Source organism: Leptodactylus fuscus, chromosome 6 (genome assembly GCF_031893055.1).
Source record: "Leptodactylus fuscus isolate aLepFus1 chromosome 6, aLepFus1.hap2, whole genome shotgun sequence".
Classification (NCBI taxonomy): Eukaryota; Metazoa; Chordata; class Amphibia; order Anura; family Leptodactylidae; genus Leptodactylus; species Leptodactylus fuscus.
In genome coordinates this window covers 61,694,100-61,720,005 of record NC_134270.1, presented here as the reverse complement: position 1 = coordinate 61,720,005, position 25,906 = coordinate 61,694,100, and the positions used below count along the sequence as shown (strand labels likewise).

At 43.3% G+C, this 25,906-nt stretch overlaps 1 protein-coding gene across 2 annotated transcripts; it reads right to left on the bottom strand.

The window, feature by feature from the left end:
- Window positions 1–662: 662 nt before the first annotated feature.
- FAM118B (family with sequence similarity 118 member B) lies at window positions 663–24,046 on the bottom strand. Of its 2 annotated transcripts, XM_075280146.1 has the most exons (9): window positions 23,987–24,046; window positions 14,329–14,380; window positions 13,671–13,750; window positions 9,511–9,763; window positions 9,140–9,367; window positions 7,884–8,012; window positions 6,332–6,617; window positions 3,347–3,406; window positions 663–1,467 (listed from the first exon to the last, which is right to left on the bottom strand). In XM_075280146.1, exons 3-9 carry the CDS (start codon window positions 13,745–13,747, stop codon window positions 767–769), a joined length of 1,734 nt encoding a protein of 577 aa, XP_075136247.1. In that variant the 5' UTR covers window positions 13,748–13,750; window positions 14,329–14,380; window positions 23,987–24,046; the 3' UTR covers window positions 663–766. The 2 variants fall into 2 exon arrangements, with proteins under 2 accessions (XP_075136247.1, XP_075136249.1); XM_075280148.1 differs by lacking the exon at window positions 3,347–3,406 and having other exon boundaries at window positions 9,511–9,784.
- Between the last annotated feature and the right edge of the window lie 1,860 nt (window positions 24,047–25,906).

The window sequence follows — 25,906 nt, the reverse complement described above, 5'->3', positions numbered from 1 at the left end:
GTCATGCAACTAGAGAGTGCGGCAGACTTCTGAAGACTACCCCTATCTGGTGGAGGATGTGCTTCATATGCTAAGGTGTGTGTTTCATAAACGAGGTGTATTCTACATGGGCTGCAGAGGATTAGGATCTCTGGCATAAAATTTCTTGATAAATGTGGTGGGGCGGATGACTACACCCCTTCCTCACAAAGGAATGCGACTTTTTATGCCTTCTACCCCAGAAAATAGGTAGGCACGGCCTAATAAATCAGCCCCAGTGACTCCACCAGCAGAACTCTGATTACAGCTCTGGAGTATAACACAGGATAACGCAGGATAAAAGAGCAGCTGTCCTCCAAAAAGGGGAAATTGTGGCCAATTTAATTGTTTAAAGGGCTTGTTTGAGAAAGTGGTTGATTGACATCACATGCATTGGTGACAGGGCAATGCCACGTCTGCATCCCATTAAAATGAATGGGATTGAGCTGCAGCATGGTCACTTGTCCAGCAGCGATGATGTCATTTCCCGAGAAGAAAGCAGGCACTTTTTCAAAATCCTATACAAGCCCTTTAACGCTAAAATTTCTCTCTCCAAAAATTCTTTTGAGCCCTTTACGTAGACACAGTAATCCTTATACATGAAATAAGCAGAACTCAGTTTGCAAACTGTTTAATGCTACAACAGAGAACAATAGGAACTAGATTTTCCAATAAATTAAATTCATTTTGTTTTAATTTTTATTTGAAAAACTCCAAATTTGTGCAGTCCATACAGGAGGTTTATTGTTCATTTCCGCCCTCTCTTTGCAGGCCTTGGCCTTAGAGTTGAGCTGTAGTTTAAGGCAGGAGATGGAGCGGTTCTAGCTCGCGTGGAGTAGCGGTGTTGGGAAGGAGGAGGAGATAATGCGACGGAGGAAGGGGAAGGTGACAGTTCGGCAACTGTTTCCTCGGGTGCTTCCCTCTGTTGGTCAAACAAGGTTCTTAGTTCCCTGTGGTTTGTGCTCTGCTGGAGCGCCAGTAGGTGTAGGCTTGCAGCCAGTTTGTTGATGTTGGTGTTCATGTGAGCAAGCAGTTGGTTTCTATCCGTCTCCACCTTCAAGATCTTCTTAAACACTGCGCTGTTCCTGTTAATGCCCAGGGTGAGCTGGCACAAGTCTAAGTGTAAAGTGTTTACCTTGGTCATTATTCCTTTCCGTAAACCTTCTTGTGTTGTTGTGAAGCTTCTCAATTGCTCCTCCACCATCAATAAGGTCCGGCTGTCCGGTGTTGACAGCTGTAGGGATGATTTCTGTTGACAACTGGTCTTCGATTCTGTAGACTGAGGCATCACGGGTAGTGCTGATAACACGATGCCATGTTCTCGATCAGTCTGCGTAGACCTGTCTGTTCTAGAATGCCCAGGATCCTCAAGGAAAAATGGCAGAAACTGGTGCTTGAGTTCACAAGACTCCTCCTCCTCGTAGCTTAACTCTTGACCATGTGTTTGCCCTAAAATGGTAATGTGGAAATGTTAAAAATAACTCAAAGTAACTTTTTTTTTTTTTTTTAACTAGATGGGGGATGGGAAAGCAGAATTTTTGAAATTATATGTTTTGTTGGGAAAAAAGCAACATAGCCACCAGAAAGGCTATCACCCAGCTTTCCAATTACGGACAGGTTTATGAGAGCGGTAGACAGATTGCATTAGGCAGACATGGCTAATGGCTGAGTGACAAACCCAGAGTGGGTGCAATAGTAGAAGTTATGCCAGCTTTTCCAGAAACAGATATTAGGATCAGCAGAAGAGCAACTAAAGAGAAAGGGCTTCAAGAAGGAAGAGTCTTGAGTCATGTCATCTAATGGCAAAGAGTGCCAAGGACAACCCAGGCAGTCCAAATCTTATTTCAGTATAAAGGTCTCACTTTGTGGCTCCTTAGACGTATCTTTGGGTCAGGGTATAATCCAAGTCTTGAGAGAGGTGCGGAGATCTGCTTCTTATTTAGGTGTGAGCTGGAGTGGAATCCCATTGTCCTCTATATTCATCATGTCAGGAGGGCGCAGGGGGCAAGCTCTGCAGCCTCTTCACCCAGTTCTTTCTCTGTACCGACAGTACAGTAGTAGTCGTCACAATTCCACAAGAGTGGATGAGAGATGGGAAATAGACTGTGGTGTGGTGCAGTTTGTATACTTCCTATTGCATGAGATGATGATCAGGAATGCAGTATATATTGCAAGTTGTTTTTTTCTCAGGGGGGGGGGGTGAGAAACAGAAAATGGCAAACACACCTAGCACCCAGGAAAAGGACACATGCAAGAGAACTGAACTGGACCTGTAATGTTTGGTGGATGCATCAGAAGCTTACTGGAACCTCACATGGTTCAACAACTGTGTGAACAGACCCTAAAAGAATCAAGAATAATGGTATATTCAGATGGTGGAAAATTAAGAGGAATTTGAGGCGGACCTCCAACTCAGACTCCTCTTTATTTTCTGCTTCCTGCAGTCAGATCAAGCAGGACACTTTCTTTTTTCCACTGTGTTCTTCAATCTCTGCCTCTAATGAAAACAATGGAGGCAGAATCCGGGCATAACCCACCTCAATATCAGCTCTGCTTGCTGCATCACATTTACAAGTACCTCCAGCAGTTTATGGCTGTTAGTGAATATGAACATTCATGATTTATAGAAACCTGTCTTGACCTAGTCCTGCTCACACAACTGCGGACCTTGTTATAAGGGATCATTGTAGGTACATAAAAGCTGGAAGGAGAGAGAATAGTGCTGCCTCTGTAAGGCTGGATTCACACCTGCACTTGTATTCCGTTTGGGACATCGGTCCTCAAATCCACTGCAAAAATACGAAGAGAAAACTCCTGCATGAGGCCGTGATGAGGAAACCCCTTGAAGTTTTATTTATGGATCAATTCAATTAAATAAATCTAAATAATGCATAACTGTTTGGCCCCAAATTGATAAGTCATCATAAGGTGATCTCTGGGGGTTCAATACTTAGACTCCACACAGGTTAGTTTTTTGGCAACTCTGCAGCCCTGACTACTGTAGAGCGCTGGTTCTAGAGATATGAAGGTCCGCTTGTGTGGCTTGAATAAAAGATCCTGTAAGCACTCGCCGTTCATATCTATAGCTTCTGGCCGCTACTGGAACAGCTGATGGGTTATCAGAATTATTAAAAAAAATCCTTTTAATTTATTCTGTAGGGAAAAAAATGGATGCTGAAAGTGTACTCATTTATACAAAAACACATGCTAACTGATACACTGGATCAGTTTCTTTTTTTTGTGGGGTGGGGCGGGAGATTGGAAGGTTGGGTGAGGTCAAGGCTTCTATAGCTGCACAAGACAACACAGGACATTTTTGCCTCCCTACCTTTGCTCTGATAATTTGCAAGGCTGGGGCCATTTTTCGGGGGAAGTTCCCTGGTCAACCCTGTTACACAGAGAAAAGAAGGAATTGAATTGTAGATCCTACTAATAGTCAGAGCTGCGGTGAGGGAATCTGGCGTCACAGAGACTATTCAGATGGCGGACTGGATTATTTACACTACGCAAAAGGCAAGAAGTGGAATAAAAATAAAAGAAACGACCCTAGACTCATACAGAACGTTCTGGCACAACTCCGACAGCACTTGGTGTCATGGCTGAACACTAATACTTTTGCTTACTTAACCTAGGTCTGTGATGGCGAACCTATGGCACGGGTGCCAGAGGTGGGCACCCATCCGTAGAACAGATTATACTGTGTGGGGGTCACAGTGGAGCAAATTGTACTGTATGGGGACCACTGTGGAGCAGATTGTACTGTGTGGGGGTCACAGTGGAGTAGGAAGCGCTATAAAGCCCCATTTGTATGACCAAATTTTGCTGGTCTGTAATTGTGTGCACTTGTGGAGTCACACGTTATTAAGGTCCAATTGCTGTGTTGGCACTTTGTGATAAATTAGGGGGTTTTGGGTTCAGTCTCTAAAAGATTCACCATCACTGCCCTAGGTACACTGTAGCGTTCAGCTTTCTGTTCTTTGGGTCTGCTTGGGGACCTGAAAAACAGAAAGCTAAACTGCTTAAAAAGTAGTTACCTGCGGATCCCATAGACTATAATAGTAATAATAAAGTTGGCGGAAAATAAGGAGCCAATGCAAGAGGAAAAGCACTAGTAACTGTAAATGCTGAAAAATCTTTTATTAGGTATTGCCCAACAATTTATTTTTGTTCCTGAAAATGCAGGTGTAAATTTGCCCTATAACTTGCACCAACTTAAAAGTCATAGTGAATAAGATGTCCATGGGAAAATTCAGGAAAGCTCTTATTTTTATTTTTTTTTTCAAGTGTGAAGCTGCAAAATTTTGCAAACTAGTGTGCAAATGTTCCATAATTGCAACTTTTTAACACCACAAAAAATTGCTATCTAGTCCATTAGAAAACTGTACAACATTCTGTTACACAATTATACAAAACTGTACCCATCCGGAAATGGCCAATAATAGCATGATTTTCACGATAATTCTGGTATTATCACCAAAATGTTCTCAGTAGCCATTGTAAGCGGGCAGGGTTTAGGCCACATGCAGCAAAGCATGTGGAAGACCCACTTATAGGTATAGGGAGTGGGATTATAGATTATAATGGGGTCCGCCGCATTTCCACCAGTTTTATACAGAAACCCAGGGAGAGGGACTTTTCTCTCCAACGATTTTAAGTGGATTCTGCGGAGACTCCAATGCAGGTGTGAATCCAGCCTTAGGCCTCACCTTACTGCATATATACATTATTTCAAAGCAGTAACAGCGCCCCAAAGCTTGAATGTATATATCAGTGAGACTAAATATGTAAGATAATGACAGATTAGGCCAGAGAGCCACCCACCTTACTTCAGTCTCATTGATCTGTATATATATTATATTCTCAGTGGGCTCCCATCAGAACGCAGTTACTATTTCATCTGACTACTTCCACTGCGTTCTGGACAAGCGTTTGCAAATATCCATCTGCTCGAGTACCATTCATAATCGCCTTGGTAAGTTACAGTCATGTAATGGGGAGAATGCAGAAGGAGGGGGCTCCATCTGCCTCTGTTGTTTAATGACCATTGCTCACATTCTTTGATGGATGAGAGTAATGGACAATAAACAATGGTAATATAAACCCACCTTTACTGCCACAAAGTTCTTTTTTTTTATGTAGATTGTGAGCCCCATATAGGGATTACAATGCACATTTTTTTCCCTATCAGTATGTCTTTGGAGTTTGGGAGGAAATCCACGCAAACATGGGAAGAACATACAAACTCCTTGGAGAGGTTGTCCTTGACAGGATTTGAACCCAGGACTCCAGCACTGCAAGGCTGCAGTGCTAGCCACTACTGCCACAAAGTTCTGTGCAGGCATTAAAAGAGCAACATACCCTAGGAGATTTCAGTGCTGGCGACTCTATCAGTCCTAACATAGAATCATCAATTTTCCCTTGCCTACAAATATAAATCCTGAATAGATATTTTATTTTTCTGTTCATGTTTCTTTGTCCAACAGTTACCTGGCCACCTATGAAACTAGGAGGATGTCTTACACAGGGGAAACCGTAAATCCAGTATGTCACTTGCAATGCTTCTGGTAGCTACCATAACATAGTAATGTAGCTGATAAGGTTGAATAAAGAAAAGGCACCAGTCATGCTTAAAGGGGTTGTCCCATCACAAGGATCCTATCTATACTGCTTGTTAATGTGGATGTAAGACTTTTCCTCAATACACTGCTTCAGCAAAACTGCTTTGTTTGTCCACTATCTTACTTTATTCAATTCATTGTTGACACAGCCCTTGACTTATCTGCTCAAAAGTCAAGTGATGTAGCTGCCTGCTCTCAGGGGGAGGGAGGAGGGGCTTAGTGCACGGGAGCGAGCCTGTGTATCTAGTTATTCCTGTGTCTACACCACGTGACCTAGCTCCCTTCTCTCCCTTCCCTCAGATAGGGGAGAGGAGCTGCTTTCATTTCTGAACTCTTCTTCTGCTAATTTGGGGGTGGAGCTAAACAGCAGGTTGCATGTGAAACCCCTCCCACCAAATGATGCAAGAAACCAGGAAGAAAGAAGATTTTACAGCAGTGAAGACTGGTGAGTATGCGACATGGGAATATCCCTTTAAAAACCTACCAAGTTGATCTATGCTCAAATTGTTTCCACAGGCCAGGTGTAGAAATTTATATTTATCCACATTTTAGTTCATTTTCATTTCCAACTTCCCTACATCCACCTGTAATATTACACTATCCACCACTGTGATGAGTATTTTACATTAAACTAGATGCAAATAACCAAGCACAACCTATTTGATGAAACAATGAGCAAGAAATGTGAACTGTACCTGTGCGCCCTTTTGTAGAGATTTCATTTGCCAGCCTCTCAAAGTATTCAGGGAGATCAGAATACTCCGTGCCATAGGAGATGACCTTGATCCCTTTGTCCAGCATGTTCTCCCGCAGCTTCTTGAATTCATCCACATCTTCTCTACGAACCAGCATGAAGTGTTCCAAATCAGACTTGTGTTTCACGGCTTCCAAAAACAAGGCCTGGAACGTTGTATCGTCTACAGTACGACCACAGCCCAAGAAAAGGAACGACTTGGTCTCATAGAGCTTCTGAATTTCTCTCTGCAGGAGGGTTTGTAATATTTAATAACATGAAATAGAATATAAAATTATACCATAAACACAATAATATGTGGTGTAACTACGCAATTATTATAATTCTTATAGATTATAATTTGACTGCCTATTAGTATGACATATTATATTACTACATGTTATAACATATAAACATAAATTAGAATATGTAATACGATCAACAACATGCCATATAATACCATGTAATATCAATTATAACAGTATATAATCCTATCATTTATAATGAGATCATATAAACCCATAAGTGAACTGTCAGCTCATATGATATTAGACAATACAGGGGAGTGTTAAAAGGAGTTGTCTGGGATAACCACTTATTTAATATGAGGATGGGGAAGGAGGAAGAAAAAAACAAACAAACCTATACTCACCTGTCCCTGGTGCTGCGGTCTCTCCCAGCATGGTCCAGTCACGCTGCTCCAGTGTTTTACTCCTGCAGAAGTCCCCACCACATTGTGACGTCCCGGGTCCCTTGATTGACCTCAGCAGTCACGAGACAGGGACTTTTACCAGATGAAAACATCCGATTAGCAGGACTGAACCCTGCTGGGAGACCCGGAGAAACTGTGACAGGAGAGTATGGTTTTTTTTGCTTTTTTTTTTTTTTCACCTTCCCCTGTATTGAAAGAAGCCATCACCAGCAGCACAAACTATTAGACAGTATACTTATCATATGGCACGGCTGCATGTGACTGGGGTGGTTAAAAGATATACAGTAATAGAAGAAGTACCGGGTATTTCAGGACAGAAACATGCTGACTTTGTGAGAGGTGAGAAGAATATGCAAATCTGTCTCCCAAGATGTAAACAGGGAGTATGCAGTACGCATTATGCAGTAAAGACTTCTGGGAAAGTCGGGCATGATGTTCAGGGTGCTTCCCATAGAGGGCAGCATAACAGAGGCACTGTCTCCCTGTTTACATCTTGGGAGACAGATTTGCATATTCTTCCCATGTTCCCTTGCACTGGAGCAACTATGGCTGTATAAGGAACGCAAGTCTCCACACACCTGAAAAGGTGGTCTCTCTTTAAGGAGTGACATTATCCCCATAATTTTGTGAGAGGTGGTTTAAGAGAAAGGAAGGTGCAACATGAATGACAAGGTATTTCAGAAAAGGACTGTTTAAGTGACCCTATAGGATCTCAGTTTACAGTTACAACTACTGCCTTGATGCCAGTCTAAGGTAACAATTTCGATATTCAGCAAGATGTCATTAGAATGGGTGAGCTTACCATAACTTCAGTGTTCCTGAGAACGTTCTGGTATCCGGCAGGGTGAAGGACAATGCCGCTGGGATTAGTGTAGACTCCATGTATGTGCAGGACGCTCAGTTTCTTCTTTTCCTGAGCCCATTCAAGTACCTGGCAACAAGAGAATATTCAGATACTGCAGTCAGCCAAAGTAGTAGTCTTATCATAGATGATAACTGGGCAGGGCTGATTCTAGCTTTTCTGTTGCCTGATGCGAAAATTAAAATGGCGTTTCCCCTCGATGTAAGAGAATTAGACTTGACTACCACTGCACATACACACCACTCAGCACTGACTGATATACACCAATGAGCCCCTGGATGTACACTCAACTTCAGTGCTCTGCTTAGAGGTTGTCCAAGAATTGGAGCAACTCCGGGGGTTCCCAATGCAGGTGTAATGTGAATCACATGACCAGGCTCTTTCTAGTGACAGCTGAAGCCATTTGCTATCCTTGGCTGTCACGTGGGGTGCAGGGCTTCCCAGGGAGCAAGGCACAGTGCACGACCAAAACCAGAGCACTGGGAACAGGTTGTTTTCTTTTTATGTTACACCTGCCTCCCGCCCCCCCCCCCCCCCCGCCCCTCTAAAGTTTGTCCAGTTCATGAACAACCGCTTTACACTGTGTACTCTACAAAACATTATTCTTAACTTTCTGAGAGGTAGTTTAAGAGATAATATCCCATAATGGCCAATCCATACAGTATAGTATTCCATGGTGGCCCCTACACACAATATAATGTCCCATAGTAGACACTGCAGTTTTTGTTATGAAACTTCCAAAAAATTCAGGTTTGGCCAAACCGAACGTTTTTGGAATTCACCACCCACAAACCATTACTATACTGTGGAGTATAATGAGTAGGTGGACTCCAGTGTGGGTCTTTGGGCCTCCTGAATGGTGGCAGAGACTGCTATGGCCTGTGATTGGGACCCAGCGGTTTCTGAAGTCATTGAGGAGGCCAGAAGATACCTGAAGACAACAGGGACCTCTGATGGAGCCCAGTGGACATGAGTAACAATGCTTTTTATGTTCCTTCACTTGCCCTGTGCCTCTGCTCATTATACTCTGGGGTCTGAAGAGTATAATAATAGCGGTTCCATTACTGATTCAGTGTCTCCCACCCTCACGAACTTTGCAATCTGTCACCTGAGGCGAGACACTCATCTTGCCATATGGCAGATGCTGCTGAAAAAATGTGTCATTCCACAGTGACTGCCTCTACACTGAGATTTACCTTCTTCTCATCAGTGAGGTCTATGGATTCAAGCTGTTTTCCCTGATGAACTGCGTATATTTCAAGCAAGTTGTCAAAGTTAGTAGTCAAAACAAGTGCACCATGCTCCATCAGCTGCAGCACGGACTGCAAGAGCTGCTTCCCTGAGTCTTCCATCTTTGACTCCAGGTCATCAAAAACTTCATAGAGACAGTCCTTGAAGAACGTGGAGCGAACATTACTGGTGCGCTGTAAAGAGGGACAGAACAGAGCATGAAACATAAGCCAAGATTGTAAAACAGACTAAGAGAAGTCATACAAGGATCCGGAAACCTCTCCATTCACATTAATATCACATAGCCCATTATACAAATACACAGCATAACACTAACCGGTGACAGCTTCTGAATGAGGTCATGAGCTACGTGAATCAGGTTCTTGTCCTCATGGAGACATTTCTGGAATTTTTTGCTCTCTTCTTCTTCTAGAAGGTCAAAGTCATTAGCAGCATCAAGCAGGGCCTGGATTAACCCCTTCCAGGACTTCAGCGCTGGCACTTGAGGTGCTACAGCTGCACTAATACCAGTTCCAATCACCAGCACCAGTTCTTGGGGCTTCTTCGTCTTTAGGCTTGGTAAGAGTTTTCTGGAAGATACAAAATCCGGTCTAACAGAACTAGTACCATGACTGACATTGTCTGCGTCCAAGTGAACCTACTATCACCACTACGTCACAACATGATGGCATGCCCATTACATTTTAACTGGCAGGAAGAAACATACGTGGTCAATGTCATAAGCTGAAGACCAGAGAAACACTATGACCCTCATTTACTATTGTGTTTCCACCGGAAATCTGGCAGAGACTTGTGTCGTGTTGGCGCATCTCTGGCGCTCGGTGTCATATTTCTACTCTGTGCACAGCTCAACACTCTTTTTTTAGACAGTGGGCAGAGTGGGGTTGTGACTCTGGATGGGCAAACCCTGGTCTACAAGATTTACTATTACTCAGGCCAAAAAAACTGGTGTAATTTACACCACAAATCTATACCAATCCCTGGCTGGTGTAGATCTGCAACCAGGTACATCTACATGTAACTCTAGTTACTAATTTTAGTGTCTTGTTTGCCTGGAGGGGAATCCATTAAGACTGGTTGAAGGATTGCCATTTTTAAAAAGTTCCCCCCTATGAGTGCAAAGAATCTCTATAAGGGAGAGATAATGGAGATCTGAACACTACATACAGGTGCAACGCTTGAGACTGAACTATTAAGAGATGCTTAGGACAACATGTCCCCCATTCTGATCTGCATCAAATGATGTATTGCCTTGGGGTCCTTGTATCAAAACAATTCTCCACAGTGTTCACACACATTCCACTATTCAAGATATTGCTATAACCAATATGGATGAATCCCACTTGTAATCTTATTTTACAGCACTGTAAGACCAGTATGTTTGCACAAAACACTGGCATTCCATGACAGGCATGACAGAGTAAGGAAGAGGCCGGTAGGTAGTAAGCTGTACTAGCTGTACCGGGAACGCAGGACTTATTTAGAATGTATCTCTCTTTGCCCAGGTTCACACTTGCATCGTGCTCTCAGTCGTTCATATCATCCGTGGACCTGAATGACGGACAGGCTGTTTGCTAAAACAGCGTTTACACCTGGACACCATAAACTATATAAAACCAGCAGAGAGAAAAGTCCACCACGCAGGACTTTTTTTCTCTGCAGATTTTCGGCGGAATCTGTGATGGAGTTTTTGTTTGTTTTTTTTTAACAGAGACTCCGAAGCTGATGTGAACGAAGCCTTATGAGATTATTGCCCCATGATTGATCATGGTGACTAAAATGAGGGGGTGGGGGCAATAGGGATTAGAACAGGTCTCCAATATAACATGGCAAGAGCAAAGTGCACAGCTCGTAAACATGGAGAAGTCAGGTTGGTGTGGAGTGTGCAAGCTGGCGGGGACCGTAGTAAGTCTAGCAAGTAACAAATGAGTATTAAATGGTGTTTCCACACGCAGCAGACGTCCCGATTATTCATTAACCTGCCATTTCCTGGCTAGGTCATCAGGAGGGAACACATCTCACCAGCTACAAGATGGAAGAGACAGTCACCCCCGACCACCTGCTAATATTACACCAAGAGTTAAATCTTTGCACCTGAAGACTGGAATGGATCCAATTCTGTACATATCAGCCGATAATAAACAGAAGATGGGAGAATTACAGGATCAGAATCCGAAAGAACAGAGTGTCTGGAAATCTCACACAAGGCAGATTGGAAACCCATTGACCATTTGGTTACAAAGAGAAAAGTCCTGCTTGCCTCCCCATATAAACAGAGGACAGCTGATCATTGCCCTGTTTACATCTGCCAATAGTTGAGAGCAGGCATTCATAAGAAGTTTGTTTGCTCATCATTAGGGCATTTAAAAAGGATCATTAAACAGTTCAAAGGTCCACAGCAGCACAGATTATTTAAGCTTCTACTCCTAAGGGCTATACTATTTTCAAACACCCTAGAATCAGGGACACGTGGTAGGGCTGAGGAAATGCAGGTATGAGTTGCTGAAGTCATTAGGGGGAGAGTGACACATGTATTTATGTGGTGGGTGCTGTGGAAATTTGTAATTAGCAGCTTCCTCTAGTGATGGCTGCAAGCAGACAAAATTTTAATATGTAGCCAGAGCCACTTTAGCTATAGGGAAAATGGTGCACCCAAATACACATCAGGCCCTATGGCAGTGGGGGCCTCTTGCAGTGGAACAGTGGAAATGTGTCCCGATTTCAACTATCCGCATCCTCAGGTACGCACATAAACTCATCTTATGGACCATTGAGGGGAATTGAGGGGCATTATACTTTGTGTGGGTCACATAGAGGACATTATACTGTGTGCCACAAAACTGATGGTTACTATGATTGTGTAAGGGCACAAAGAGACATAATAGAAATGGGAGGGGTCATAGGTGGGCTTAGGAGCACATCGTAACATAAAATTATTTGCTGTGGAGTGCCACCATACTAATTCGCCTTGTGTTGGGAGATAAGTCTAAGTAGTGGTAATTGTTGGGGTCCACTTACAAAAGCTCTGCACTCAGCCCAAAAAAGTATTAAAATGGCCCTATATTTAACTGGTTTTGTGATGAAAACAGGGAATTTGGAGCTCTGTATTAGAAAAATAGAAAAGCCCCTGAAATTGTGTTTGTCCCAGCAATAAACAGAATGGGAGATATTGCTCGGAATAGAATAACCATTAAGCTAACAAGGGAAAACAGAGGTAGAGATTTACCGTATATCAGAGACTAGTTTTCATCTTGTACAGAATAATGGGTGCCTGCACATGTAGGGACCTTTTTCTGTGGTCCTTTACAACACACTGCTTGCCTACAGAGGCTGCTGGTTTCTGCTGAGTGATCTTTCAAGGGCAGACTGTACAAACATGGAGATAAAGAGCGTTCTTCTAGGGATTAAAGACAAATACTGGTGGGGGTCTAGTTACCCAGTTTTGGCAGTGACTCCTAGATAGTGTGGGGGAGGATTTCCTTGCTCAAAAACAGTTTGCTCTGTATTTTTACCAATGAAAAGCAGCAAAGATGACGGTTATTAACTCTGAGAACAGCAGTCACTGGTATGGAGACCGATTCGATTTATCCAGGGAGCTCATTTTCCATTAGATAACAGATAGGGGCCCGGAGGGGTTTATATTCTCCAACTCTAAAATATTATAGGGGAATTTAAATGTTTGGGTCTTTCTCAGACGTGACCTATTAGTCTGAATCCCTGTGTATTACCAGCTAATAACCTTATCATTTACTTCAGTCATAGGTCTGGAGCAATGCAGGATAAAAAGTCAGCAGAGAAATCTGGAAAAGAAGTCTTCTCTGGTAAGAGGGAAACGACAAAGCAGTATTACAGAAATAATAGAGCCACGCAGTGCTTACATGATAGAACGTTACTATTCTACATGACTATGCACTATTGGGATTTCTATAGAACAGTACCTTATAATATTGCCACATAGTGCCTACATAAAAGTGCTGCACAGATATACTATACACAAATTCTCAGTAACACTTCCAATATATGGCACATAGAGTCCAACTAAATCCAGAAATTACCCATAGGGCAAGTTTTAGATGACCAGTCAAATGAGTTCAGATATAGTGAGCTCGTGATATAGTCTAACCCTAACCTGATGCCTTTGGATCTCTTTTTATTGTCGCATTACCTATTGTTTGGTCGAGTCAAATGTTTACTGAGACCTATTCACGCACATACTATTTATGCATACCAAGGAAACATCACTTCCCTTTTTTGGAAGAGAAGATTTCAGGTCTAATGTCACATGACATTGACAATGCTCTCTATTCTTCCTCCAGGAGGATAGAAGGAAAAACAGGAGTACAGCAGGTACAGGAAACAATGCTGCGTATTACTGTGTAACAACAATAATTATAAAAAAACAAAAAACACACACACACACACAAACACTCTGAGGAACAGTCACCAGGGGGGTCTACATAAAGAATGAAAACTCACCTGGGCTTCTTGGCTGGGGGAATGCCGTCTTCTATCAGCATCAGCTTCTCCGACTTCAGGTTCAGAGCAGAAGCCATCAACTGTGAGACAGAGGACACAAGGTTACTTCCCAAGGGCTGAGCATAACTCCAATACTACAATGCAGGAGCTCACAATATAGCTTACATTTGCCTTATAAATCTACACAATACCCTATTTTATCTACTTTATCTTTACTACAGCCTTACAAGTCACATAACCCAATGCTACAGCAGAATGATCTTCTACAGCTCCATAGACTCACCACACTGGGACCTGCCAGGACACTGGGTGTAATATCTGTACCCTAAAAAACCACAGTGAAAATTAGGAGGCAAGAAAACCAAAACTGTTCCTATACTACGACCGGATCCTGTATCCTCACATGTAACGTCTACAAAAGCTTTCTTTGTGAATACATACTGGGAATATAAAAAAGAAAAAAAAAAAAGTTAAAATGTCTCCGGGCTAAAAAGTGATTGTTTTCCAAGACAGCGGTGATTGTCGAGAAGGGCAGCCAAGAAGCAAGCAGACGTCACCATGGTAGCGCAGGCTGGAGCCGGGAAGTGGCCACCCCATGCAGAAACTTTCCGGCCATTCTGCACATTAGTGACATTCTTCAAGTAGTGGCAGTGTTTACCTTACTGTGCCGGTCACTTCCTGACGCTGCGAGTGCTCAGATCATCAAGACTCTGCAAGGAACAAAAAGAGACCATGTCACATCTGGATGCTCCCTCTCAGTCCCATGTGTAATAGGGGACATTAATATTGTAATACACAATTGGGTTGCAGTTTCTATACTTTATAAATATTTCTGCTGATCATTGAAGGGGACCTCTATATATCCAGAGAATGAAAACCAATCCTGATCAAGTACACAGCTGAGGGTTTGCTATAATGTAAAAATCTAGACCGGGGTCCGAAACCAAACTGCTGCCAGCTATCTGGACCCCTGCCTCATAATGACAACAGGAAAAGACCTCCTGTTGCTATTATGATACATCGGTGCAAAAAGATCTCTCTGTCAGTGTCATTATGCGGAAGGTAGTAGGGAGTTTCCTCACGGCCCTCTACAGCTCCAAAGGAATCACCAAGGGGATATTATAACATGTGGGGGGCACCATGGAGGGTTCAGCCCTATATGTTACCAAAGGTAGGCACCATTACTAAATGGGTCACAAAACGTCTTGGTGTTAGTGGTGTGTCTTGACATATATAAATACTGGACATTTTCTAGATGGCAGACCCTGATCAGTAGACTTTTAATAAAAATAGTTGGGTACCCTTGGTTTAGCCAACCTGTCTTGACTCCAGATCGATGTAATGGATCAGTGCAGGCAAAAGTTAACAAACTATCAGAACGTGTTAGAGACTGCAGCTACTGCTCATAATAATAAAATGAATGTAAATGTAACAAATTCTCAGCTGTGAGAAGTATTCAGATGGTGCAGTTAAGGCCTGGTTCACAACTGTGTTCGGTATTCCTTTCGGGGAGTCTGCTCGGGGACCCCCCAAACAAAATACTGAACGCATTGACAAGCGGTGAGCTTATGAAAGAAATGGAGGCAAAGAGACTATAATGGGGTCCGGGTGTTTTCCGCGCGGTCTTCGCACAAGTCATGCAGAGAGGAGAGTAGTTCAGGAAGTGCTTTTCTCTCTACAGTACATGACTCGTGCAGACAGCACGTGGAAAACACATGGACCCCATTATAGTCTATGGTTTCTGTATGTTTTCATAAGCTCACCGCTTGTCAATGCGTTTGGTATTCTGTTTGGGGGGGGTCCCCATGCGGACTCCCCAAACGGAATACCGAACGCAAATGTGAATCGGGCCTAAAACTACTGTGAAAAACAAGCATGTTCTTTTGGTGCAGCAGCATTTCTTTGGCTAGGTTCACACTTGTGTCCGGTCTCTGCCTGGGGATTATGTTCCCCATTCCGCTTGAAAAATTTGGTGAGAAAAGCCCTGAAATCAGCGCTTTTTTCTTTGCATCTTTCACCCTTTTCAAACAGAAACCCGACAGACCCCATTATAGTCTTTAGGGTCTGTGGGTTTCCAAAGATAACCACTTTTTTAAACAGATTAGGTTTCCATTCAGGGGTCCCCAAGCGGACCCCTAAATGGAAACCCAAATACAGGTGTGAACCTAGTGTTAAAGGTGTGACACTTTACATTTTTTCCCCAGTTATAACACTATAACAGAAAACACGAACATTAACAAATGTAAACAACAAAAGACAAAGACGATAGGAACAAACCCCAAAAAGGTACTCACTCGACCCAAGCAAAGTACATGGACATATTAGAATACATTATTAACCCTTCCCAAAGGGAAATCTCTCAATCTCTCAATTGACTATTATATTATTTCTACAGGGTTCTTATCCCTCATTTGTCATCTACAGACAGCATTGGAAGGCTTTTTCTCTACTGAATTTTGACATTAACCTCAGTTCCAGCAATTTTACATAGACTTTAATCCAAATTCTCCCAACATTAGTGTGCACTGATTAGGTGTAACATATCTAAGGCTGACAGGTCTCTGACAATACTAGGCGAGTCTTGCACCTAACAAAATTAATAGAAAACAGGGTACTCCAACGCTTTGGTGATGACATTGACTGGTCTTTTGCCTTTTCAGTGCTACAAAAGATGGGATTTAGAGATAACTTATACAGGGCCAAAACTAACTTACATAACTCTCCAAATGCAAGACTAAATGCAAATAAGATACTATTTGACAAGTTTGAAATAAAAAGAATAACAAAGAGGTGCCCCCTTTTCACCCATGCTCTTTGTTCTTTCCATCAAACCTTCAGCACAAATGCTGAGATACAACAACCCTAGGTTCACACCAGTGATGTGCAACAATGGATGAAAACATCTGTTTGCATAGAGTCAAAGTTAGGGAGCAGACACAAAAAAGTGCTATACTATGTACAGCACCTTTCCAGGTATATCCTAGAAACAAACTGCTAGGGTGGCCTGTCCCTTTAAGAAAAGCAAAATCAGACCTGAACACAAAATCAGAATTACAGTGTCACAGCATAGCCATATGCCAACTTTGGACACTGGTGCTTTTACGTAGAAGTACCTACACTTAACTACATAGAGTTTTGCAGTGCCCACATGGTCACGTATTGGGTCATACAAATGAATGGGTTGGTGTGCCATCTGTTAAAAAAAGAATTTAAAATACGGTCACGTGCATCAGCCTAGGTAAGAACACCAGCCAAGTGACATTGTATTGTACATGGGATGGGAACAAGAGACATAAACCATCATTATCATACAGAAAGTCAGGATGTAACTCACGGATGTGACCAGCAGGCATTCAGTCAGCTGTGCTAAGTGCCAGGTGAGGGTGCGCTCAAGTTATATCTAGCCCTGTCCAGTCATAGCTCTGGTTTATCTAGGAAGTTTACGTAAGAGGAACTAACATTGGGAGCCGGCATCATCTATGGACAGGGGGAGGGGGCACTTATAGCAGTAATTGCTGCAGCCTGCGCTCTAGGCCTGCACGTGGAGTGACAAGAAGAGGAAATTATTAGCCTGGGTTCCTCTAGTGCAGCACACGGCCTAAACATTGAGCACATGTATCCAAAGAAACACAACTAAAGATAGGGGCATAGCTATAGGGGGTGCAGACCTGGCCTTGACCATGATGGGGCCCCAAAGGTCACTCTGCCATATAAACTAAGTGGTACGAAGTAGGTGGGAATCCCATTATAGATTCTGAGTTGGAGCCCAGAAGGTTACATTTACACCTCTGCCTAAAAAACAGGATAAAATGTGCTAGAACAAAAAGATACAAAGAAACTTCCTGCCCAGGCCGGGCTCACACAGCGCTTTATTGCTGAGGAACTACATGGCAGTTTTTCATTGCAGTAATGAGTAACACAAGTAGGGAGCGTTCACACTACCGTCGGTGTCCGACAGGTAGTGTCCGCTCAAAATCTGGCACGGACATTAGGAGCGGACACTAGCTGTGTCCGTGACACCTGTCATTCATTTCAATGGGCATCGGGTGCGTTGTTTTGCACTCCGTGCCTGTCCTTCCCTGTCCGCAAGTGAAGATGTCCGACTTCTCAAGCGGACAGAAGAACCCTGCATGCAGGGTTGAGCGGACACTAGGAGCGGACACTACCTGTCAGACACCGACGGTAGTGTGAACGCCCCCTAACTATACAGGTCACCTGTATGCTAACAGACACTAGACTGCAAACCTCTGGTGAACTGGCTGACCAACAGACCAGAACAACGGACGGATGGCACACGGATGACATCTGTCCATGCTTCCCCAGCACCATTCATCAAGGCCAGTGAACATGGTCCGCAAAACAGACATGAATAGGACCTGTCCTGAGGTTTGCTCTCGGCCCCATACATCGGACCATGAAAATAAACGTTTGTGTGTATGGGGCCATAGAAATGAATTGGTCATTGGGCTAGCTGTGAAAGACATGGCTAACACACTGACTGTGCACATGGTCGTGTGCATGACATCTAACAATGAAAGAGTACATGCTGTATATGAGAAGAACTCCAATCATACCACATGGACAGAAAGGGGAACAAGAAACAAAGTGGCTGTACACATATAATAGAGAATTATTAACAACTTTATAAGCTTTGTCAGATTGCCATATTCAGCTCACTTCCACAACATACAAGCTGCCCGTTATACATGGTTTTCCCCCATGTGATGACGTATGTACACGACAGCACGCTTAAAGGCATTTTCTGTTTCCATATGGATTTTTCAGATTTATGACCTATGCATAGGACAGGTTATCAGCATGTGATCTGATGGGGGACTGGAGGGGGGTTCAATAGCTAAACCCCACACACAGCAAGTGAAATGTGCTGCAGTGGATGGGGAGCAGACGCAGCCTTCTCCTATTCAAGTAATAAGAGCGGTGCCTTGGGGCTGCCATAACAGCTGCTGTGTACAGAATCCGGGTGTCCTGTGAAGAAGTCATCACTATGAAATATCCATTAGGGGCCAGGAACAGAGTCTTTGACTGCTGCAGAAACACAGTGGGGAAAAATGCTGTGCTTTACAGTATCGGCAAAGTGAATAAGATTCGTTTTCCGCACAGTGTGTGGATGGGATTAAAGAGGCTGTCCAGGATATCGAAGGTAATTCATCACTGTCAGATCAGTCAGGGTCACCCCTGATACTGTCCCGATCAGCCCTGCCCCTATTCAAGCGAATCGGAGTGAGGCTGCAATTCCAGGCTCCGGCGCTACGGTATATGGAGCTTTGTATATTATATAGTTGTATGGATTTCCTCCTAAAGTCATACTGATAGCGAGTATTGACGGCATTGACAATATCTGTAAAGAGCATCAATGGTAAATAAAGATGGATCATCGATATCCAAATTGTAGAAAAGCCCTTTAGACTGATGGGAGAGACATAACGTGAAAACAGCCTTATGAAATGGAAAAATACAGTGTGAAAGTAACCCAAGTAAAAAAAAGAGTCGTAAAAACTCTGACAGAATACAAAAGTTTTCTGACAAGACTAATTTTTTTAAAAAAATTAAAAATAGCCACCTTCTTTCTTTCTTTCTGTGTATGCTCCTCATATGGTCTATTGTCTGGATCGTGGACATAAAGGGTCGCAGCCAGTGCTGAAATTGGAATCTTATATCCGCCAGACGCACCGGCATGATACATTTTGCGCAAAATGTACCGCATGGAATGGCGATTCCAATGTTGCGTTGTGTGATATGATGGGCTTTTTACACTACCCATGTACTTCAGTGCAATTGCATTTTTTTTTTTTTTTTTTTGCACCTTTTTTAAATAGGCGCAAGTTAAAAATGCGGTGAAAAAAAACTAGACTTTGGCCACACCTCCTATCCAATTCATCATAATAAAAGCGCAACAAGCCCAAAAAAGGTGAAAATTAAGCCAATTAAATAAGAAAGGAAGGGCAAACCTTTCCTATGAGCCATATTACTCAACAACAACTCTTCCTCATAGCGATGAAAGATAAATAAGAATAAGTCATAGCCTTAAATGGACTGAATGTTTCACACTGCCAATGTCCTCATATAAATTTTTCACCTTTCCCCCTTTTAAACATGTTATAACTGCACTACCGAAACTCTCTCCCTCATCCTGTTCTGTGCGACCAATGACTGACCCGTCTCTAACCTCTCCTTTACCTCGAAACTGGACCACTTGGTCTACAAAAGTCTCCAATGATATCCTGACTACTTGTATTCCCGCCACCTGCTAACTAACCAGACCCCAGTATCTCCATTTCCATCTTTGGCCTTACTATAACAGCAGGCTCCAGGATTCGCTCTTTTCTCACTACTGGAACATCCAAACCCCTCAGTTGTTCGGATTCTCTCTTGTCTTCACTATTGCAATTCTCTATAACTGCTCTTCCTCTTACTAAACTCTCCCCTCTACAATCTGTCCTGAATGCGGCTGCCATACTCATCTTTCTATTAAGCTGCTACAAACCTTGTGTCAGTCACTGCATTGGTTGCCCATCCACTATTAACTTATTACACTCACCCAAAAATCCATCCATAGTGCTGCGCCCCCCTATATCTCCTCCCTGGCCACTGTCTACCACCCTAACCATCCTTTCCATTCTGACAATGTCCTTAGACTTGTATCCTGTGTTATCTGAACATCCCATTGCTATCTCCAAGACTTTTCTAGAGCTGCGTCAGTGCTCTGGAATACTCTACCATGGACAATTACATTAATACCCAACTACAGCAGCTTCAAGCAAGCCCTAAAATCACATCGGTTTAGGCAAGTTTATTACGTGACCTGATCACATTGTCCTACACCTCCGCACACACTACAATAACATTTCTCATCCTAAACTATCCTTCCTACTCTATTCTCCCCTCAATCTAGAAATGACTGCCTTCCATGCACATCGTATATGTATATTCAAAGATACCAGCTGGTGATGGGCTCATACAGCTTCAGTTATATGACCTTACTAACCCTTTAGTGCCTGGCCTGATTTAGACCTTGATGTCCAAAAATGTTTTGGTTTTATCCGTCGACACGTACTAAGCCCTAAAACATTTTTATTTGTTTTATTTTTCCATCAATGTAACTGTAACAAAATAGCAATTCTGGCATTGTTTTTGACATTTATTTTTACGCCATTAAGCTTGCAGGTAAAATAACATTACAACTGAATTGCTCGGGTCCGTACAGACACGACAATACCCAATATGTGTGATGTATTTATTTTTTATTATTTATTAAATATTTTGGGATGGGTTATGGTGGGTTTTTTTTTAAGTTCTGTTTGTCAATCCCAGATGTTAGCTGCAGGTTCCTGAGCATACAGGGGACCCCACGTTATTCCACTGCAACTGACACAGTCGCCAATGTGGAAAGGCTATATGTTGGTCACTGATGGGTTAAAAGATGGCTGGACTAAGGTACCAAAAAAGCCCTTCTAATACTTGTGTCACCTCTATTTCCTTATAGATAGTAAGCTCTTGCGGGTAGGGCTTATTGTTTGATATGGTAATTAAGTTGTCACATTGTAATGTCTATTGCAGTTTGTTCATAAGCCTTCTGAATTATAAAGTGCTGTGAAATGTGTCAGCGCCATATAAATAAAATTATTCCTCTAAAACTGTTTTAGGAATTTTCGGACAAGAAGTCAATCCTTCTGGTCTATGTGGGATGCATACATTAGCCTATACATAATTCTCATGCGTGTGATCCTCCAGACCTCATGTAAAATGATACCACGCAGTTTTCCAGCACTGTACAATTTTTTCCTGCTAGAACCAGTTTTTACGGGACGGCTCAGACAGCTGCTTACACATCAGAATCCATAAAATGACCATATATGAGCTTAGATGCAGGTCTGCAGGTGCCAAGGAGACACGTGTGTTGGGAGCAGAAGGGAGAATTTCATTAGCTATATCTAGTAAGCTAAAGAGAAAGCGAATGACAAGCAATATGGCTGCTAATAATAATAACTTTATTTATATAGCGCCAACTTATTCCACAGCAAATCAGATGGTATGCGCGGACGGCATCTGACGTTACAATGTGACAAAGAAATAATGTATCTATGGCTCACTTCACATCTGCGCTTGCCACTCCATACAGGGATTCCATTTCCCTCTCTGCATGAAAAATGCAGCCCTTTTCTCTCCATATTTTTCAGGAGAAAACCGAACGGAAACGATGTGGACTGCATTATAGTCTATGGGGTCCATTGGTTTCCTAAAATAACCACTTTTTATGCACATAAGGTCTGTCTAGTCTACAAAATGGACCCTTAAACGGATTGTACTGCCCCATATGGTTTTTCATACTGATGACCTATCCACAGAATAGTTTATTGGTACATGATCCATGCTGGTCTGACACGCGGACCCTGCACAGATCAGCTGTTCCAGGAAGCCAGTGCAGTGGATGGAGAGCACATGCAGGCTGTTCTTATTGTAGTAATAGAAGTGGCGCTGCAGTCCCATCCACTGGATTGCACTTCCCGTCTACTGAAGCAGCCGGTTAAGTGGATTTGTGCGACGTCTGGGTGTTGTACCCCTGCAAGTCACATACTGATGGTGAGTCATCACTATGAAAAACCATATGGGAATGGACATCAACTAAACATGTATGAAAACTCCATTTGGTTAAAGAAAACGCCTGTAAATGTGTGTACATTATCTTAAAGGTGCATTCAACTTTTGGTGGGAGACCGCAAAAAAAACAGACGTATATCATATGGTTATATATCCCCCTCAACGCTGCTTATCTGTTTACCGTCTATGACTCTCATTAAGTTCCAGGCAAAGTACAAGTTTGCATAGGTATTCACATCTGTTAGCACAAAGACAAGGATACATATGTGATAGGACAAGGAGGATGTGACAGACCAAGAGCAAAGAGACCCCAGTGGTAAGGGGGCCAGTGTACTCTGAAGAGCAAAAAAGCCATATAGTGCTGCACACTACATGCATGGCACTGTAATTTTCCCAGTCTTTTCATAAGAGACATTGTCTAATTCTCTCATTTTCATCAGTGATTATTTTCATTGCTTTGTTGCTTACAAATAGGGTACACACATCACCTCATAGGCAAATGCTGAGAATACTAGGGAGAATAAACTACTCTGGCTATGTGGGAGCAACACCACTGGGGCCATCGGGGAAGGAGAAAGGGACAAGCGTTAGAGCAGGAGGGGAGGAGAGAAAGGCAATAGTGTAATAGACACTGATGCCACTACAGGGTCTAGTCTCACAGAATCGCTCTGGGGCTGGGGGTCACGGAGGCTGAATCAGGTCTTCCAAATTATAAAACAATGTTACACATCAGGGATCAGCAACCTTTAGCACTCCAGCTGTTGTAAAACTGCAACTCTCAGTATGCATACTCTGATCTTAGAACTCCCATAAGAATGAATGAAGCATGCTGGGAATTGTAGTTTCCCAACTGTTGGAGTGCCAAAGATTTGTGGCCCTTGTTATACACATGGGTGACATCCACAGTAAGGGTAGCTGCATCTGGAGGAGACTGTGATGATACAATGTGTGGAAAAACAGCAGTGCACTGTGTTGTGTCAATGTAACATGTATTGTGAGGGTGGTTGTGTGCTAGATATGGTGTGTTACTGTGTCATGTTATGCCTGTGTACCATATGGCAAGTGTAGGATGTCCCTGTACTGTCATATGTCATGTTGTAAGACTGGTTAGAGGTTGTGTGTCACTCAGTACATTGGAGATAGCCAGCTGTGCTAAGGCTGTAGTTATATGGGGGGCAGATATAGCAATTTCTACTGGGCCCTGGACCCTGAGGGGTTCCAATGGTCCCTCTGACCTTCTATCCTAAATAACACAAGGTTGGTGGGGGCCTCACTGTAGATTCTGCATAGGGGCCTAGGAACTCCAGGTTACATGTCTGACTGCTTGTGTGTTTCAGTATCATTGTGTCAGTTTTCTTATGTGTCATGGTGTGGGCTGTATATCACCGTATGGTGGTCAGCTGGGTGTCAGTGCCACGTGTTACAGTGTGTCATTGTGTTACATGGTGTGTGACTGTCAGGTCACTGTTCCAGGTGTATATATGTTATATGCTTCCGTGTCCCTATGTGGTTGTTATAGCATGGTTTCTTTTGTATTAGGGTGTTGTAGTCTGTCATTGTGTTACACTGTGTGATTGCCTCTGTGTTGTATTGTGTCATTGTGGGTGTCTGTCTTGGTGTTACCTATGTGAGGTTTATAGAAAAGTCGCTATTGTGCTCCATATAGCTGCAGTATGTACAACGTGTCGTTGTGTTACCTGCGTGACTGCAGCCGCTCCACTCATACAGCCCTGCCAGCAGACATCACAGTATGGGAGCCGGCCGGGGACAAATCTCATCATAAATGCGGATTCTGCCTCCCTCTACTGGCGCTCTCCTGCTATTACAGATGGAGGACGTAGCTGCCAGTAATAGTGAATACAGTATTATGCTCTGCTTCCCTCTACTGGGCACTCTGTAGTAATGCGCTTACAGTACAGATACTGTCTCCACTAATGCCTATACTGTATATATTAGTGAAGGCATCTATACCAGGCTAGAACTGCAGCTTTCCTGGAATTAAAGGGGCTCTAGCAGTAAAATCATGCTGATAGAGCCCCACATATGCGTGAATAGCCTTTAAAAAGGCTATTCAGGCACCGCTAAAGTTATATTAAACTACACCCCGTTTTAAAATAAAACCCTAAAAAAGAATGTGATCTACTTACGCACTGTGCACGATGGGCGGGAATTCAGGGTGTGTCTTCTTCTTCATCCACGCCTCTTCTTCCTCCGATGTCCTCCCGTCCCGTCCTCCTCCAGCGTTCGCGAACTGACACTGATATAAAAAAAATGGCCTGGGCGCATGCGGCTTCTACTACGGCTACTGCGCAGGCACCCAGGCCATTTCAGTGTCAGTTCGCAAGCGAGGAGGACGGGACCGGAGGACATCGGAGGAAGAAGAGGCGTGGATGAAGAAGACGGCGCACCCTGAATGCCGGCCAGCGTGCACGATGCGTAAGTAGATAACATTCTTTTTTAGGGTTTTATTTTAAAACGGGAGGGTAGTTTAATATAACATTTATGGTGCCTGAATAGCCTTTTTAAAGGCTATTCACGCATATGTGGGGCTCTATCAGCATGATTTTGCTGATAGAGCCCCTTTAAGGGGCTTGTTGAGAGAGTAGGGTGACAGTGACAGGAGACTGCTGTCTGAAGTCTGAGAGTGGCAAACAAGCAAATTGCCTGTAAAGAATCACAAGGTTCCAATGTACACCAGCAAATATGGTCCAAAAATCCCCACAATATATTGTCGGGTTCAGAGACCAGACTATTTGCATCATAGTGATCTATGGCGCCTCCTCAATGCTCTATGGCTGGAGTTCTCAACTACTTTCAGTAAAGGTCCACAGACCGGGGTCTGCCATCTGGTGAAGACATATCTCCCAACCGTCCTGGATTCTGCAGGACAGTCATAGTTTTCAGGTTGTGTCCCGCTGTCCTGGTTGGCAGGAGGTATGTACTGGATTCAACTCATCTGTACCCCAATGAGTTGAGTACAGTGGTGAGGCAGATGCGGAGAGCCCCGGCCTCTCCACTGTTCCCCTGTGTGCTCTGCTTCAGGAACGGTAAACGCAATGTGATGAGATCATTCACATCATGCCTGCAGCTCCCTCAACACTGCAAAACAAGACACCTGAGACAGAGCGGCAGAGGAGTGATGAGAAATGAAGATCAATGTTTTTTATGTTAAACCTTGGCAGATGAAGAGGGACATTAAACTGTGGGCATAGATGGAGGTGGGACAATAAACTGGGGGGCATATGAGGGGGACATTAAACTTTGGGGGAGATAAAGGGGGCAATAAACTGTGGGGACAGATGGAGGGAGAACAATAAACCAAAAACCGCTGCTTCTCTGCTGCACCCTGATGTGTGCCCCAACAGCAGTTTGTACTCCCATATGTTTGTTAAGTGGGGTATCCCGGGTACAACAATCCTATTAATATTATAAATGTGAAAGTTTGTGAGTTTGTGTGTTTGGATGTTTGGATGTTTGTTCCTCAATCACGCAAAACCCGCTTGACCGATTTGGCTGAAAGTTTCCACAAACATAGTCACTACACCCGATTGCGCAATAGGCTACTTTTCGTCACAACAGCGCACATACGTTTGTGCCAGGACCCCCACAAAACCCAA

Bases quoted from the DNA above. Each gene is read 5' to 3' on its own strand.
- FAM118B (XM_075280146.1), bottom strand. From the start codon at position 13,747: ATGGCTTCTGCTCTGAACCTGAAGTCGGAGAAGCTGATGCTGATAGAA. The intron at 9,764-13,670 runs GTGAGTTTTCAT...TGTATCTTCCAG, and splicing joins CCCCCAGCCAAGAAGCCCAG to AAAACTCTTACCAAGCCTAA. The intron at 1,468-3,346 runs GTAGGGAGGCAA...TTACCATTTTAG, and splicing joins TGCAAATTATCAGAGCAAAG to GGCAAACACATGGTCAAGAG.